Raw genomic sequence first — 19260 nt, forward strand, 5'->3', positions numbered from 1 at the left:
CCGGCACCGACGCTCGTCTTATGCAGGAGATGTTGCATAATGAATAAATAATTCTCATTTCCACCATCTGTAATTGACGATGCGAATTGCAAATGACATGGGTCAGTTCTTTCGTAATTGAGATTAATTTCCCGTAATAAACTCTGGGTAACTGCTCCGTTTTTCCATCTTCTATCTTCAGTAATGATATTCAATTTTGCTTTATATGTTTATAACGACGCAAGCAGCACATGTGTAGAATGGAAGAGAGATTTAGTTCTCCTACAAATTAAGAAATACTTTCGATCATTACTGATATTGTATTCTGTCCATAATTCGTAGATCACACATGTCAATTTTTGTCGCAGGTGCTTTCTTTAGTATTGCTGAAAATGGAAAAAATAGTACCGTCAACTGGGGGGAAGGTGATCATTGAGGTGAAGATGATCATTTGATGTGTCATTCAAAAGTGCCAATTTTTTTTATGAAACGGTAGTCAACAATATTCTCCGTTCAAGTAATGTTACCGCTAGGTAGAAATCCAAGTTTTTCGATTATAATCATGAAAATGTATTTTGTGGAAGAAAGAGAGAGATAGTCATAAATGACGCTATTTTCGTTTCAAATATTGACTTCGAAGACTTCTTTACGTAGTAAATTCAACATTCATACAAATAACCTAGTGTATTTTGACTACCAGGTCATAATTATTTTAGTGGAGCTGTCTTGATCAACTTCACCCCAAACCAGATTACTCAAAAAATGTGTGATAATTTAATTTATTTTAATAAATGCGAATGCATTTCAGAAAACTAAAGTTGTTAATTATGGCAACGTATAGCAGTACATGTTTTGAAAATATTTGTTTCGATTTAAAATGTAAACACACATTGTTTTTGCATGTTTTGTCTTAAAAATGATCATCTTCCCCCCAGTTGACGGTATAGGCATATTTTGGTATTTGCAATTGATTTCCACCATAATACAAACAACGAACACACTTAGTTATATGTATATTGTAACAACTATATCCTCAGCTTATGAACTCACATGGGACTGGTATGTGAATGCTCTGAACAATCTTGGTCATAACAGATCATACAATTCAGATTATTATTGAATTTAGCATTTTTGCCATTTATGTTTTGTTTGACCCTATTTTGGAATTTGTCAATTTCAACGGCACTACGGGATATTGCTGTTATATGTGGGTGCATTACGTACTGTATTTACCTGCGTGTAAACTAACAACATATGATTTACGTTACAACGAATCCACACTGGTTGTTCACTGTCAAGCTCACCCATGCTGTTCCTTGTGCCATTGAAACCGAGTCAGTCATAACCCTGGTTGGGTGTCCCTATAGCAACGGACAGAGCAAACAACCCAAACAAACAATCGTCCTGTTCCACCCCGGTTCGAGGAGTCCTTTAGTATAACTTTCTATTTATGATTTTCTGTCATTCGGTCGGGTCTACTTGCTACCTACTTACTGTTTGTTTTCCGAAATCAAATTTTAAATAAGTTCCATCCAAGCGGATGCGTTGCGCTAGCCTGTGGCCGCATTGAAAAAATGGACGACTATATGCCTCCACGGTACCAGCTGCTCGGCAGGATCGGCGAAGGCGTTCACGGCGTTGTGGTGAAGGCCCGGGATTTGAGCGACGACGACAAAATAGTGGCAATCAAGAAGCTTACCTTGCGGACCAAGCACGGCTGGATTTCGACGAACACGATACGGGAGATTAAAGTGTTGCAGAATTCGCAGTGTGAAAATGTGAGTAAAGGGGGGAAGGGTTTGATTGGTAGTAGGCTATTGCATTTCGGGACACAGTTCAGAACTCATTTTAGCTGATCTGCATCGTAATTAGATAATGATTCAAATGTTACGCTTTTTTAGTCTCCGTTGTTTGTGATGACTTATTTGCTTGCTTATGATCAGCGATGAACATTGGACAACTACTTCAAGAGTGTACCATGGGCGAAAGTAGGCAAGGAAACGCTAGATAGATAATAATTTGGAAACTCATCAAGGGAAATATGTTGAACTGTAAATTGATAACTCATTTTTGCCAAACACTAGGGTCAGTTTTACGCGCTTTGTTTTTGTATTATTATTTATTATTTATTCAGACTAAGGCCGAAGTGGCCTGTGCGGTACATAAGAGTCTTCTCCATTCGGCTCGGTCCATGGCTACACGTCGCCAACCACGCAGTCTACGGAGGGTCCGCAAGTCATCTTCCACCTAATCGATCCACCTTGCCCGCTGCGCACCTCGCCTTCTTGTGCCCGTCGGATCGTTGTCGAGCACCATTTTCACCGGGTTACTGTCCGACATTCTGGCTACGTGCCCGGCCCACTGCAGTCGTCCGATTTTCGCGGTGTGAACGATGGATGGTTCTCCCAACAGCTGATGCAACTCGTGGTTCATTCGCCTCCTCCACGTACCGTCCGCCATCTGCACCCCACCATAGATGGTACACAGCACTTTCCTTTCGAAAACTCCGAGTGCGCGATGGTCCTCCACGAGCATCGTCCAGGTCTCGTGTCCGTAGAGGACTACCGGTCTAATGAGCGTTTTGTAGATTGTCAGTTTGGTACGGCGGCGAACTCTATTCGATCGGAGCGTCTTGCGGAGTCCAAAGTATGTACGATTTCCAGCCACTATGCGTCTCCGAATTTCTCTGCTGGTATCATTTTCGGCAGTCACCAGTGAGCCCAAGTACACAAATTATTCTACCACCTCGATATCGTCACCACCGATGCCAACTCGCGGTGGGTGGCCCACATTGTCTTCTCTTGAACATCTTCCTATCATGTACTTCATCTTCGACGTGTTAATGACTAGTCCGATCCGCTTGGCTTCCCTCTTCAGTCTGATGTAGGCTTCCTCCATCTTCTCATAGTTACGTGCCATAATATCTATGTCGTCGGCGAAGCCAAATAGCTGGACGGACTTATTGAAAATTGTACCACTCGTGTTAATCCCTGCTCTTCGTATTACCCCTTCCAAAATGATGTTGAATAGCAGACACGAGAGACCATCACCTTGCCGTAATCCTCTGCGGGTTTCGAAGGGACTCGAGAATGCCCCTGAAACTCGAACTACGCACACCACCCGATCCATCGTCGCTTCGATCAACCGTGTCAGTTTATCCGGAAATCCGTGTTCGTGCATTAGCTGCCATAGCTGGTCCCGATCGATTGTATCATATGCGGCTTTGAAGTCGATGAATAGATGATGTGTGGGCACGTTGTATTCGCGGCATTTCTGCAGTACTTGCCAAATGGCGAACACCTGGTCCGTGGTGGAGCGTTCGCCCATAAAACCGCCTGGTACTGCCACACGAACTCCCTTGCAATTGGTGCTAGTCGACGGCATAACGGTTGTGGGATGATATGGAAATGCTAATATCATCATCCAAACTTAGTCCCGTCGACCAATAACAGCTGAAGCTTCCACACTGATATTCTTGGCAGAAGGAAGGTCGTGAGATATATACCATCACAAATATTGCCCTCCGCTCGCTTTCAAATCGACTTCTATAAAAACATTCTTCATGCCTGCCGTATCCTAACGGAACTATCAATTCTATACTTTTGCCTCTAATTCTATCATGAACATGTACGTCTAAGTTTGGAAGATGATATTAGTATTTCTATATCATTTTAAATCATTTAACTTCACGTAGAAGTAATACACTCAAAACCAATAATTATTGGGTTGTGGGTTCAAACCCCACTGAAGGATATTTATGAACTAAATCTTTCACATGTTGTGCAATAGCACCAATCATGATTTTTTTTATTAGTTTACGGTTTACGCGATGAATTTGTTCGTTTTTTAGTTGAAACACAAAAATTAATAAATTATGTTTTGCCAAAAAAATGTACCTCATTCCTCCAACATTTCCCTCCCTGAGGTGTGGCATCTCACCCGCATTAGATTTTTTTAAAGGAAATTGTACCGCACGTTTATTTTTTTTTTGCAATTGACTCCTACACTATATAATAGGATCCTTAAACTAGCAATATTGAGATTCTGAAAATAGCTTTTCAGAATCCTGCACAGATAATCCGGGACTCTCAAGCGATGCAGGGAATCAGTTATAGCTGCCCAGCTAGCGTTATTAAATGCATTCTTTACATCTAGTGTAATCAATGTACAGTACCTAATACCTCTCCTATTCAAACCACGCGCTATCTTAGCCGTTTCCGTTACCGACGGAATTACTTCGCTGGTAGAACGGCCTTTACGGAACCCATACTGATTGCTTGATAAGCCACCAGCACACTCCGTATAGTCCGTCAATCTATTCAGGATCACCCTCTCTAACAACTTACCAGTTGTGTCGAGTAGGAATATTGTTCTGTATGCCGAAGGCTCTCCCGGGGATTTCCCAGGCTTAGGCAATAGCATCAACTTCTGCCGTTTCCAACGATCTGGGAAGTTTCCTTCGTCCATGCAACGTTGGAAGTAGCTCCTGAACATATCTGGAGCGGCAAGAATCGCGTGCGAAGATCAGCTATCGTGCTCGTCCACCAGTGCACCGGTTTGCGGTTGCCGGTTGGCATAGTCCTCCTGGGCATTCTCACGTCACATGCTCGTGTTAAGACATAGGATAACTCATCACCACTAAGGTCTAGAGTCCGATTTTCCCACCGTAGTGATTCTTCCAGCAGTTTTGGGTCTAACAGCGAGGTATGCCATCCTGGATCAGCTTTACTGACCCGCCTTGTGGTTCTGTTGGGGGTATAAAACGTATTTCCTGATGGTCACTAGCTACTTGCATGACCGAGCCCGTCTGGAGGCCGGACAGGCCTGCCCACCGGATGGGTGTTTGTTGTCTGCGCCAGGACCACAGATCAACCACCTCGGTGCGGCCTGGCAGATGTGAGCCTTGTGACCTACAGCTCCACACCTACGGCAAAGCCGACTCCGATCAGGACCTTTGCTGCCATATGACGTAACCAAAGCACTTGAAGCAGGCCTGAGGCAACCTGGGCTCTCACCTGAACCGCATCACCCAGCACCTCTTCTGCCAACTTTTCATACGCGGCAATCTTCCGCGCAGCATCCCGCTTCAGGACGAGGATCATCTCGCCCTTCTGCGTTCTGTGGATGCAGTTGACATCATCCCCTAGGCCAGTGAGCTTTTTATTCCTAAAGAATTCCCAAACGAATTTCCGGTGTAGTTCCTCAACCCATAAATAAACAAATTCATCGCGTGAACAATTCGACATAGTTGTTTCATAAGGGCCGAAGTCGCAAATGTAAACAAATCGAGTTTATGTCATAGATCGAACCTCCTGGAAATGTACTATATGTAGCATATTCAAAATGGTACAAAATATTGTTTTTTTGCTGTAAAAACAGAAAAATACAGAAGGGCGATATTACATTTCCGTTGGAATTTTTTCCTCGGTGCGATTGCGCCCCGTTTTCTCCATGGCAGCAGAAGGGCTAAACTGTGTTTCATTTTTGCATTATGACACTTTGTTCTTGCATCAAAAACACATGTGAGCAAAAGGGCTAAACGGTACTTTGAAAACACAACGGGGCGATGCAAACAGGCGATACTGACAAATAGGTTGACAGTCGGGCGTGGAATTTGGGCGGAAAGGATGTTGTCAAAAACATTATGGCGCACTTCTGAAGGGCGCAAGTGTACACTGTTAGAAAAAAAGGACGACTATTTTTTTAATCATATTTTCAAATCGAAATAAATCCGAAGTAAATTTTATTTATATGTGGATTCAATGATTAGATATGGATGAATTTCATGCAAACTATTAACATTTAAAATAACATCTACTCTTTGAAATATAATTGAAAACATGTCATGGAACATTCGAACCCATTTATCTCCATTCGAGCTCATTGCGACATTGGCCCTTATGAAACAACTGTGTCGAATTTCTTATTTCCATTGTGCACGGAAGAAATAAACTACCCAATAGTGAATTCAATTCACCCAACCTCGAACATCCGTACGGGAAGCCAAAATTGTGTAAATGGGGTCGAAGTAGTTTGCCTTTACTCCAATGTTAAAAAAGAACCCAACGGAAAATAAATTTACCCAACGGAAGGTTTTTTAATTTACTCAATTTTGAGTTCAGGCAATAAACTCAAATTTGGTTTCTCGTATTGAACTGGCGTCGTTGGATTGTTTCGCTCTTTTGTTTTTGACTACAGAAGAAAGAGTGGATGAAAGAAAAGAGAAAAAATAACTCAAAAGAAAGTTTAAAAAAACTCAACGCTGGGTACTTTTTTTCTTCCGTGTGTAACAATACACAGTCAATGATATTAGTCATTAGGGGAAGGATGGTCAATATGCGCCTCTTAAGCGAATCTTTTATTTTTTTTAATTATACGTAGTATAATCATCATCAACTAAATATTTTTTCTGCCGATTTTCGTATTGTGACCATTCTATGAAGATTTTGTACTTCTAAAGATTGTGTGACGTTGAAATGCTACGGGATCAAGGTTTGAAAATCGAGTGTGTTGACAGAACGAGTAGCCCTCGACTGCTATGTGCCCCGCATCGGAAAATAATGGCAATGGAATTGGTAATATTGGGATGCGGCATTCATAGGATTGATTGCACGGTTCGACGGATTTTTTACCAATTCGCAGTCCTCTACATGTATTCAAACTAAGTTTGGAGTGGACAGTTCCGTGTATCAAATATTTCAACACACCACTCTGTCGTATCCCAGCCGAATTGGTTGGACGAATCCGCCATTGAATAGCGGTACGACATTCCGTCTCTAAAATCGTCAATAAACTGACGGTACGAGTCACTTCGGACAGACAATCAATCTCGCATACTGCGATCTCACCAACACTCACTCTCCCGCATCAGCATTGACGCGCTGGTATATTGAAGCACTATGTCACTCAATAATCATGTGCGTATATATACATTACAATTCTTATCCTAAAAATTCAACATCAACTCCGGATACTACATCCTTTTTCTTCTGTACTCCTTCAAACTTTGCAAAAATCGAATTTAGCATTTGGATCTATTTAGAAGCGATTGCTATTTCCATTTAAATTGATTCAAATTAAAATAATATCATTTCAGAATGTAATCAGCATTTGACTTATTTAAAGAAAACCCGCTTGGTGGTCACATGGCTACCGCTTTTGCTGCACGCAAGAGGTCGTGGGTTCAATCCCGGGACCATTCCAATCTCGTGCTTTCTCTTTTACATTTTTTTATCATGTTCTAGCATCTTCTATCTTATACAGACACATTGGTTATTATTCATTAGAATAATTAAAATATCATTTGTTTTCGTTGCTTTGTTTATCGTGGTATTATAATCGGAGCTATGAGGTGAAATCCAGGAGCAGTAACCCTACCACATCTTTGAACTATTCATCAAAATCAACTTCAAAATTCAAACACTCCAAAACATATATCGATTGCCTTGATCTTCAAAACCAATCTTAAAATTCAATTTCCAATACCTGTAATAAAATACAACTTATGCTTCAACTCTAATGTTCAAATTAAACTTTTCATCAAATTATCATATCCTTAAGCTCCCATTGCCACAACTCTTCAATCTACAATTCTATCTCCAAATCCTAGCACTCAGTTCCGTTTCTATAAAGTTTTGAATTATTTTCAAATCTAGTTTCTCATTCTAATGAAATTCATTTTTAAATACATTCTGTAAGCCAACTTTTACATTTATAATAAATTTTCAAATCCAATTAGAGCTCCGTCCTTCCAATTCAACATTCCAGCAACTCAACAAATTCAAAATCCAATATAATTTTCCAATGGGATTTTCTAAATATTGAAATTTCTCACATGTCTACAATTGACAAGAACCGTTGTGAAAAAATACGTGATCGCTGATCACGACTTATTTTTAAAACTCCGAAAACATTTCAGAAACAAATCACCGCTGTTTCAGTCTATTTAACAACACTATGATTTGTTCAAATGCCACTTTTTTTATCATTTAAACCGTCTAAGACGAGTTAAGTATTCTCAATTTAATTCCTCCAATTATCATTTCTATCATTCTATCATTTAAAGTTAATATTCGAACCTAACCTTCGAATTTGATGTCCACACAAACTCCCAAATCGAAATTGCTTGTTTATTGAAATGCCTCAACAAGTCCAATTTTATAATCGAAACGCCAATCTAATTTTTAACTCCAGCCTCTCAATTCAATTACCCAATTCATCTAATTAATTTCAGTAAGGGCAAATTTCTTCACCTTCGCTTAACTCTTAAGCGGTGCTTACCCATACGTTTAAACCTGGTTTAAGGCCTAAGCGGAGGTGAACAAATCGGCCCTAAATCTTATATCAATAAAATCGTATACTGTTCTCGGAATCAATTGTCGAGTCAATTTTCAAAAAAATATCTGTATCCAAAATCCAAAATCGATCTTCTATATCAATTACTACTTACTAACTCAAAACGCAATCTAGTTTTCGTTGTAATGCTTTGACCTCGGTTTTGACATATTACTTAAAATATACTAACTTTGAAAACTCCAAGTACATACATTCGAAATTGTAAACCGAAACTTCAAATTCTGTTTCACTAAAAAAAATCAAAACTGACCAATCTTTTAGTCGATTTTTAAATCCCGTCTTCAAACAGTTGAAATTCAATCATTATCTAAACCTAGAACCGGTTTTGGCAATCCTCCCAACTGATTCTTCTCTTGGGTTTTGACTTTTGCACGATCCTTTTTTTCGGATTCCTGCACGTAAAACTTTTTTTTGTTCTAGATTTCTGGTCCTACACGCTCAAGATATTATTTCCACTGCGGAGACCTGCTCGCTCCGGCTACATTCATTCAAACTATCGGAGGCCTGCTCGCTCCGGCATTTTTTTTTATTCAACCTCGGAGACCTGCTCGCTCCGGCATTTTTTTTCAACCTCGGAGACCTGCTCGCTCCGGCTTTTTTTTTATCCAACCTCGGAGACCTGCTCGCTCCGGCATTTTTTTACTACCTCGGAGACCTGCTCGCTCCGGCTTTTTTTATTCAATTCAAATCTCGGAGACCTGCTCGCTCCGGCAATTTTTGTTTAAATCATGAAGACCTGCTCGCTTCATGATTTTATTTTTTTTCTTGTATTAAATTTGAAAACAACATGAAAAGTTTCCACACCTACCTATTAACCAATCAACTAGCACATTAATGGAATGTGGCCAGCATCCATTTATATGTGCTAGTTTGAATAACCGAACTATTACACAATTCCTACCGACTACGTCATGTCGTATCCCAGCCGAATTGGTTGGACGAATCCGCCATTGAATAGCGGTGCGACATTCCGTCTCTAAAATCGTCAATAAACTGACGGTACGAGTCACTTCGGACAGAAAATCAATCTCGCATGCTGCGATCTCACCAACACTCACTCTCCCGCATCAGCATTGATGCGCTGGTATATTGAAGCACTATGTCGCTCAATAATCATGTGCGTATATATACATTACAATTCTTATCCTAAAAATTCAACATCAACTCCGGATACTACACACTCGATCTACACTCTCCCGCAAATCTCTTTCTACTGTTGCTGGTAGTGTTCAAACTCAAGATTGAAGGTCATCTTTGGAATAATTGAGTATAATTTTGATTTTGTTTGATTAGTTTTCCTCTACTATTTTATATCTTTCATCTCTTAATGTTGTATACTTTTTTAATTATTTTACATTCTCTACGTTAGACGGTATATTTGCTATCATTCCTGACTCACATTGAAATTAAAATAAGTTTAATCCCAAGTCCGTCACACTATGGGGGATCCCCATACAAGCGAGCGGTCAAAAATAAAATTGGACTTTTAAAGTGATTTTCCACTTAGTTTTAGCTGTGTATGGTCGAAATAGCATGAATATACAATTTCCAACCCCCCCCCCTTTGGGGATCGTCTATGAATTACGTAATTATTTTTTTCATAGGTTCGATTAACGTGACAAAGCAAACCTATTTGGGAAGTTGAAATTTCGTGCGTTTTCTTATGGAGAAGGAAGGGGCTGTACAAAAACTAAGTTCAGCAATTTATGGACATTATGGCGGCGATCATGTTAAATGACATTAATTTCATGACATTCCGTGATATTTTTTGTTCTCACTCTCATGCCTCACAATTTGTATTTAGAACAATTTGTTTGACAAAGTACTAGGATCTGAAGGATCATAAAGCATTAAATGTTAATCAAATAATCAGAATTGAAAATAACTTTTGAAAAAGGGTATTAGCAAATTAGAAATCGCAATCCCATGACATTTTACGTGTACAAGTTATTCAAAAAATGAGATTAATATATTCTCAAAAAATGTGGACATTCATTGTGGAATGTAAGAATGCTCCATTCTTCCGAAAAGCAAAATTCTTTTAATTTAAATAACAACACTATTTGAATTACTTTTGATTTGTTTTCATGATTTCTACAAGTTATATACAGCATCATTCTTTTTCTGTGTCAAGGTTTAAGTCTTCAATGATATTTTCTTCAATTCCATCAACGATGGAAGATGAGATAAATTCATCTAAAGTATTAGAAGATAAAGAACTTTTGAAAATCTTCAAATATTACAAAATTACGCATGGCATAAGAATAACTAAGTGAAAATTTTTTCCAACGTCTCCTCGTTATCCAAATCGAGCTTAAAATGGATCTGATTCATGTAAGGCACGAAGGAAAATGTCAACATTTGCCTCTCTTGATCATTTTCTTGCATTATGAGTTCTAAATTTCTTCAACTGTTTATATTGACTTTCCGCTGGTTGTTCAGCCAGTGAACCTCAAAGTGTAGATGAGTGAATAAATATTTCCCTACCATTAGCCAGACATTCATGAACACTAGCAGGAATTTCATACGCTCCGTTCTAACTAAGATATTGTTCGTCTTTACTTTTGCAATAAACATGTCGGGAATTATTGATTATTTATAAATATTTACATATTATGAAATCTCATATTTAGTTCTCCATCAGTAGCTAATGAATAGCTCAGAAAATTAGGTTTAGAGAATGACTCAAACCACTCAAGCCCCAAACGCATTTCAGCGGAATGGCGACGGAAACGGTAAAATTTGACAGGAAATATATGAGCGAACTGTTAAATCCTTCCGTTACCGTTGTGCTGCATTGCATTGGGGGTTTTATTCATTTACTCCTTTGAAAAGTTAATTAAATGAGCTCAAATGGTTATAAATAAAGTCGAAGTTATTACCAATAAATGTATTTTGACCATACCCTTTGAGCGCATAGTTCAGTCTGACCCATTTTCAATAGGAAACGATGGGACTAGATTTCCCGTCGAATGAAACTTGTTGCGAGAAAATCGGACACAAATAAGTGTCTAAATGGCGATTGCGTTCTTTTGCGCACATACATACAGACGCGCATGCACACACATACAGACATCACCTCAATTCTTCGCGCTGAGTTAGTTGATATATACCACTAGGGGTCTCGGGCCTTCTATCAAACATTCGTTTTTGGAATGAGCATTAACCTTGGAGTACGAGAGAGGCAAAACACGGTAAAAAACAAATGAAAAAAATCAGAGTGACTTAACTCTGTTAATTGCAAATACTGGCAAGAAATTCTTTCGGGACATTTTAGTCGAAGCTTTGTCCTTGATGTGTATCATAAAAGAACCCGGGGATTCCTGAGGAAAAAAAAGTTCTTCACTATCAAAGTTGAAAATAGCGTCGTTTTTGGAAAAAAATATTGCTTCCGCATTTTTTCAATTTTTTTTCACAGTGTAACCATTAGTTTTTGCACACCATTTAAAAGCTTATACAATAACCTTTGTAATGATGTATTAACATTGAAGAAAAACATTTAAAAAATATTTCAATAAATAGTTGAAAATAAAATATTTTTTCAGAAAATTTGCTAACTTTTTTACCCATTTCTGACTTTGCCACCTTATATCTTTGGAACTAGTGCACCTAGAGACTTCAAATTCAGAATTTCTCTTAATTAGAGTATTGACAATGGAGAGAAAATATTTTAAAATAATTCGGAAGACATGACATTTTCGATTAATGACCGCCCGAAATCCTATAGTGCGTCACCTTGAAAACATATGTTATTGCGCATTGCTCTGACTTGTAATTCGCGAGTCGATTTGACGATAGTGAATAATTTTACTATATTTTAGTTGTTCGCGTCTATTACTTTTATCTCCAACATTTGTTAACCAGTTGACCTTCAAACAATCCATTCCGTGAAAAACTTGACAAGTATTACAAATTTCATTATTCTTTTTGCTGGATCATTCTGCTGGAAGGAGATTCTCATTTTCCCGTGGGTTTCATGTAAGTGTAAGTGTCTGCTTACAGATCCACCATCCCCATTTTTGACCCTTCATGTGTGTGTGTGTTATTACAATCTAACTCCCACTGTCTGGCAGTGGCATTATGGATAGAATATTCGTGCAACTATCAAAATTTAATATAATTGCAAGAATCTTAGATCCGGGAGCTAGAAGGTGATAGCTCTATTGTAACTCCTATAGCCCATTTCAAGAACGCAAGCATTCCGAAGCTATAGTCGTTTGCAATAAGCCCCGCGTGATTACACCCACATATCATAAGGATATCTGAAGTGCATTCACACTTCCTGGACCAAAATTTAACTCTCTGATCCTGGCGCGTATTTAGTAATAAAATTAATCAATATAAAAAAGGCATTTATGATTTATCAAAAATTACTTACCATTTTTCCAACAGTAATAGTACACTAACCATGTTTGTACATTTACATTTCTTGATCACATTATAAGTAAGGGCATTGCCCGTGCTAACAATCGATCACTCAGAAAATGAGAAAAGTTTAGTTATAGTAAAAAGAAGAAACTAAACAGACTAAACAAACTAAATGACTTTCGGTCACCACACTCCTAAAAATAGTGCAAAAACTATACCCAATACAACTTACGACTTACGACTTACGACTAACATCTGCATCCACAAAGTTCAAAGCCAGCAGGAACAGTACTTTGACTTTGTTGCGTATCATTTTTTACATAAAGAGTTTACACTCATATATGGACATTTTACAGTCGTTATCACTTTCCACGGTATCCAATAAACACACGAGAAAATCACTATCCTGCTGGGTGGCGTAGCCCGAAACACACGAATCTCACAAAATGCAGAAAAATTGGCAAACCGACGCGAAAACAACCTCCCCATTTTTGACCCTTCATACAGTAATATGTTGAATTTTATAAATCATCTGATTACAACAATATAAAAAAAAAGAAAAAAAAAGTTTTTGAAATAAAAAGTTGACTTTTCAAACCATATCAACTGCTTCCAAGGCAAAAGAAGAAGACATTGCATATTAAACATTGTTTTTAAAACTAGATAAGCGTTGTACTAGAATTTTTGAAATTATCATTTTAAAATTTGATCATTGACATTGACATTGACATTGAGTTTGCATTCAATTACATTAGTGTCGAGTCGATTCCAAATCCGAACCTCACTTCACCCCATCCTTATCCTACCCCATGGGGTTCAAGTGCTCTGCAAGGACTCTTCTGCAATTACCCTCTCTATTATCGGCCTTGGATTGACTTGCGCTCTCATTGCCCCACCAAACACTGCAAAATGAAAATGAAAATGAAACATGTTTTTTCAGTAACATCATTGTGAGTTACCCATATATCAATTATTAACCAACATTTTTATTTCAAGAGGCACATTTTATAGATGCTTTTAACCTATACATACAATTCATAAACTAAATTGAATGTTTTAAGCTTAATTTCTTAACATGTCCAGTCCATTTTACCCGCACACTTTTAAACCACTGTATCTCTCAAAAGTCGTTGTTCTACAAAATTCTTAAATTTATTACAAATCATGACTGATTTATTATATTATTATTACTCTTTTTTCCCTGGAAATTTTAGTAATATAATTGCTAATGTGCGATTTACACGTTGAGATTTCTTCAAACAAGTTGTTCGAAAGTTTTGAAAACATTAAGAGGTCTATTATATACATGCAGTTGAATAAATTGTCATTTAAACCTTGTAATCGAATAACCGCTTGTTTTGATGTGTTCGTTCTCATTTTCACCCTAACATTATTATTTCAAATTATCATAACAAATGATACAAATGACGTACAACGCTGGTTTCTTCAGCAAAGTCCTCAAAATTAAATAAGGAACAACTTTCTAGAACATCGTGCAATGCTAAAATTAGAAATATAGAAGTCAAACATTTTATCTCAAAATGTAGTGGAACCACCCTATTGCAACAAACTTCAAAATATAGCTTAAATAATAAGCTTTAACTTGGCTGAAGACACTTTGTTACTAAAATCAGGGCTGACAATCGTCATAATTATATCACGCAATGCCACAGTAGCGACGAGTTGCATTGTCTTCATTGCTACCCTACACATCGTCAATGACGCGCACGACGTTAGCTTTCGTCGTGTAACCAAATCGTTCTGACGACATCGAAGAACGAAGATTTCATACCGTTATTCTTCAAGCGGTAGCTGCCATGCGAAGATTTTTACTAATTTCTTGTAATAATGAATTTGAAGCAACGTATGAAAGCGTTATGAAGGTTTTCGATACATTTATTTTACCAAATTTCCTACTATTTGTTTATTTGAGACGCTATTATGTTTTTTACCAGTCCGTCTATAATGACGTGCAATCAATTGTGTGAAGAAGTGACGACGAAAATCGTCATAACTTTTGGCTGCGCGACTATCGTCGAGGTACGCATGCGGCGCGAAGAAATCGAATAGGTGTTGCGTCGTGCAATGTTATGACGAAGACTAATTTTTTTTTCGCTTTCTTTATACGACGAGAATGACTATTGTCAGCCCTGTCTAAAATATCATCACATCATCAATATCACCTTGAAATATTTTTTTCCTCCTAATTTCCCGGCGTGGACCATGGTGCACTGTACTTGGCACACAAGATACATACTCATGCAATGATGGGAATAGAAAAGCTTTCAATTAATAACCGAGAAAGTTGAAAAAGCAGGCCAAGTTCCAGTCCAGTTGGAATGTAGAGCCATTGAAGAAGAAGAAGAACTGTGATAATCGTTCAGAAGAGGCCCGAGAATCAATAGTTTGGGCTTGTAGTTGCCATGATTTCCTGATCGAAGAATTTGACATGTGAACCAAAAACACAATTGCTCATATAAATATTGGACGATTGCTCAAAATTTCAAAAAAAATGTATGAACCAAAGACATTCGCAATATCCCCCCTCCCCCAAAAGTTGTCAAAGTGTTAACAGATGTGATGGAATTTGAACAATTTGATGTACGATTGCACAAATGCACCATGCGTCTCCACATGCTCGTAAGCTTATATTTTGCCCCCAAATCAAGATTCATTAGTGGCAGATTCGCCAGATGGCCAGCGGCCAGATGGTTTCCAGTAATGCACCGATAGTAGTGAACTTGAACTACTACCGTTCCTAAATTTCCATTCATGTATGCCACAGTTCTATAGTATTTTTTAATTAGTCAACTTTTTCGGTAAATTCGGCGGTGACGCACACTTTTGTCTTCATTATCATTGCTACCGAGAAAAGGCATCATTTTAAATTGACATTAGATGATGACGGAAAGCTCTAAGCCAATAATATTAAATTTATTTCGCGTGAGTTAGAGTACCCCTTCGTGCATATACGGTGTTGGAAATACAGTTAGTTGAAACTTATCTTAGCGATTAAATTGCTAATTAGGGGAAGGGGGGGCAATATGCCTTAGCTAAGCAAACACTGCTCTATTGTCTTATTTGTAACGCTATTCATGGGTATTTTTACATTATGCATCAGTTAAACAAGATAGCTAGTTGATGCCATTCAAAAATTGTCAAAAATCTCAATCATATTGATAATATTCACATTTCAAAAAAGTGGTGATATTTTGTTGCCGGAAAACTCATGAGGCAAAACGCCTTTCAGCTGGCGGCTCCTAGGGAACAAAGTACCACGCGTCGGCGAATCAGCATTCTAGTATGGATAGTCCGTGGAGACGCAAGTACTTTGTAGGTTATTGCCACTAGGGCGTTTTGCCTCGCCAAAATGTTAGATGTTTCTTCAAAATGTGGAAATTTTCGGTTTTTCCGACCTTCCCATGCACTATTTTGAAACTTTCTTCGCCTATCCTACATAATTTTAGATCTAGTTTTGTTACGGACATATTAATGACGGTAAATATGAGGGAAACCACAAAAGGCGTTTTGCATCGGGGGGGCGTTTTGGGGCCTCTTCCCCTAATTATGGTATCTGGGAATATGTATCGATGAGCTATACGATATCGCCGAATATAATAAAATTGCATTACTTATAGATTTTATCCTTGCTGGACATGTACCCCGATTTGTCTGGAATGTCGCTAGTGTTCGAATATATGCCCTACACGCTATACAGCAAAATGAAAGACGAAGAACACCCACTTTCTCGGCACGAAATCCGTCGCTACATGGCGATGCTGCTGAACGGGCTGAAGTATCTACACGGGCTGAAAATAATGCACCGGGACATAAAACCGGCCAATTTGCTGATCGACAAGCACGATGTGCTCAAAATTTGCGACTTCGGTCTAGCTCGACTCTTCAACGACCAGGATCCATCGAAGGTGTACTCGCCACAGGTGGCTACGCGATGGTACCGAGCGCCGGAAATCCTCTGGGGTTGCCAAACGTACGGACCGTCGATTGATATGTGGGCTGCTGGGTGCGTGTTCGCCGAAATGCTACGAGGGGTGCCGCTGTTTTCCGGTGCGACCGACATCGAGCAGTTGGCACTGGTGGTTCGTACCCTGGGGACGCCCATCTTGAAAGAATGGCCCGAAGTGCGAAGTCTGCCGGACTATAATAAAATTCGTTTTCCCAACGCCAAGGGGGAACGGTGGGAGGATATATTTCCCAGCTTCACTACCAAAAATGAGATAGGCCTGGTGGATGGACTTGTGACGTACAACCCGAGTCGACGGTTGACGGCGGAAGAGGTAAGATACTTTTTAGCAGATAATTATGGCATAAGTTTTATGGAATATTAAATTAGTTTCATTCGGACAGCGATTCTCAACTAGTAGTTGTTGCTTCGAACCGTTTGAAAATCATCGCTCATTCTTTAATTGTATAATTCAATCATCTCGCGGATTACACTAATTTTAAACCTAGTTGCTATTTCTTTTTTGTTTCACTTTTGAGTGTCTTTTAATCATCATGTTGTCTCGTTTCATACCGAATTTGCTGATATCCCAACTCAGTATGATTTAGTATAATGATGTACTCCTGTAGAAAACAAAAAGTATATTGAGAAACGCTGTCCTGCTTTGGATAAATGTGCTAAAAAATTGAATTAAACTAACCATCTAATACCTATCTGTTCCTAGGCCATGCAACAGCCATATTTCACTGAAGGAGACGAGAGGTAAAATTAGGAATATCCCACATCGAAAACTGTAGCTCTTGTGTGCTGCCTCACTCCTAACTCCAGCGTGGAGATTATCATCACGGTGGTGTCGTAAGCCGTCGGAATGCCCCACGTGCACATTCCGCACTGACTTGATACACGGGCAGTGGAACGAGGCGACCATCTACCGCCATCATTGAGGCAAAAAGGGTTGAAGCGCAAAATAAATATATATTAGTCCACAGGCGGTGATTACATGATAAAACTCATAGCCATTCGTCCAGGTTAGGACAAACTCCTGAACCAGGAAAGGGAAAAGTTCTTTCATCATTAATTCAAATATTTAGTCAGACTTACTTTGTAGCAACCATCAGAAAAAAAGGCTATGATTTGGATAAACTTTTATCTTCCTTCATGATGACATCCAGAGAATGAAAAACGAAACCACTACGAGTATTGTAGGACAGGGCAATGATGTGCCGTACTGAGCATTAAGGTTTTTGCAATCCGATACTGAATTGTTTCCATTTTTTAAACGAATGGATACAGATATGACAGATAATGGACGAATACGAATTTCTGGACAAATTGACAGGATTAAGCAATGCGATGATAGTTTGGTACCGGTTGGGTTGGTTGGTGGTCTTTCATAACATCACTTTGGTCTGTCGAACATCACTTTGAAGGATGTATAATTCAATCAGAGATATTCAGAGCACTCTCCAGCGTCGGCTATTCTGCATAAAGTTGCAGAAACGTGTTTGCGTTCGCAAATGTTTTGACCAGGCATTGACGTTTGGCATCCAGCAGTTCAGAAGATCATACGCTAAGATGTTTTGCAATGCTTAAAAAATCTAAAACTGCTTTCAAGAATTGAAAGGGAATATATCATACAATCTCTGCATATGAACTATACAAGGAATGCTATCTCTGTACGGCCAGTCCACTGAAAACTATTGAATTTGTTTGATTTAATATATGCAATACAAATATTGCGCCTAAATCCCAATTTTATGTCTACCTCACTTTCCGAGCACTCAGCGCCAGACTCGACGACAAGGGGATAGCTCTCAAATTGGTAAACCTTATTTTTGACAATAGTTATTATTGACATAAATTTTTGACATAAATTATATAATATATATTATATACACACACACACACTAATTTTATTTTTCTGTAATTCAGCAAAATTTTGTTGACTTTTCATGTGGTGTAAAACCAGCAAATCTTCCAGCAAAAAATCGCTCTGAATGATCGCTTTTAATGATATTTGATCCCAATGGAATTCACCATTGGGATCAAATATCATTAAAAAAAACTGTAAAATCAGTAAATATTCAGTTAGGCTAATATCCAGTAAAATTGAAAATTTCTTTTCACTTCAGAGTTGATAAATTAAATTAAAATTGAAACCAAAACGCATTGATATTTTTTAAAATATTAAAATCGTACACATCTGAAACAGAGATGAATGATCGAATGCAGGAGTCAAGCGGATTGTTATAACCATATGCCGGAGGGTGATATGGGAGAGCCAGTAAGTTGGAGCTCCGGAACCGTCTGGGGAGGGGACGTTAAACGGTATCTGTCTAAGGATATCGGAACAGTCGGTGTTTCCTTCGATGACGTCGAAGATGAATAATGCGTTGCAATTTTATTCGTCGGGTTTATAGAGGTTCTAATCCGTTCTGAATACGCAGGAAGATTGTTTCGATCATTCCAGGGTAGCAGTCGCAGAGCAAATCGACCAAACCACCCAAATAAACGAAAAATGAGGGCATGATTGGGTTGATACCGCGGCTGGGGACATCATGGAAATTGTGATTGATGTGGTAGACCATTTTATA

The 19260-nt window shown here is 38.6% G+C and overlaps 1 protein-coding gene across 1 annotated transcript; it reads left to right on the forward strand.

Moving 5' to 3' along the window:
• The first annotated feature begins 1314 nt into the window (after positions 1–1314).
• On the forward strand, positions 1315–17786 carry LOC134208201 (cyclin-dependent kinase 20). Its single transcript, XM_062684257.1, has 3 exons — positions 1315–1757; positions 16341–17000; positions 17391–17786. Exons 1-3 carry the CDS (start codon positions 1554–1556, stop codon positions 17430–17432), a joined length of 906 nt encoding a protein of 301 aa, XP_062540241.1. The 5' UTR covers positions 1315–1553; the 3' UTR covers positions 17433–17786.
• Positions 17787–19260: the final 1474 nt, after the last annotated feature.

This window comes from Armigeres subalbatus, chromosome 1 (assembly GCF_024139115.2).
Source record: "Armigeres subalbatus isolate Guangzhou_Male chromosome 1, GZ_Asu_2, whole genome shotgun sequence".
In the NCBI taxonomy this organism is placed as follows: Eukaryota; Metazoa; Arthropoda; class Insecta; order Diptera; family Culicidae; genus Armigeres; species Armigeres subalbatus.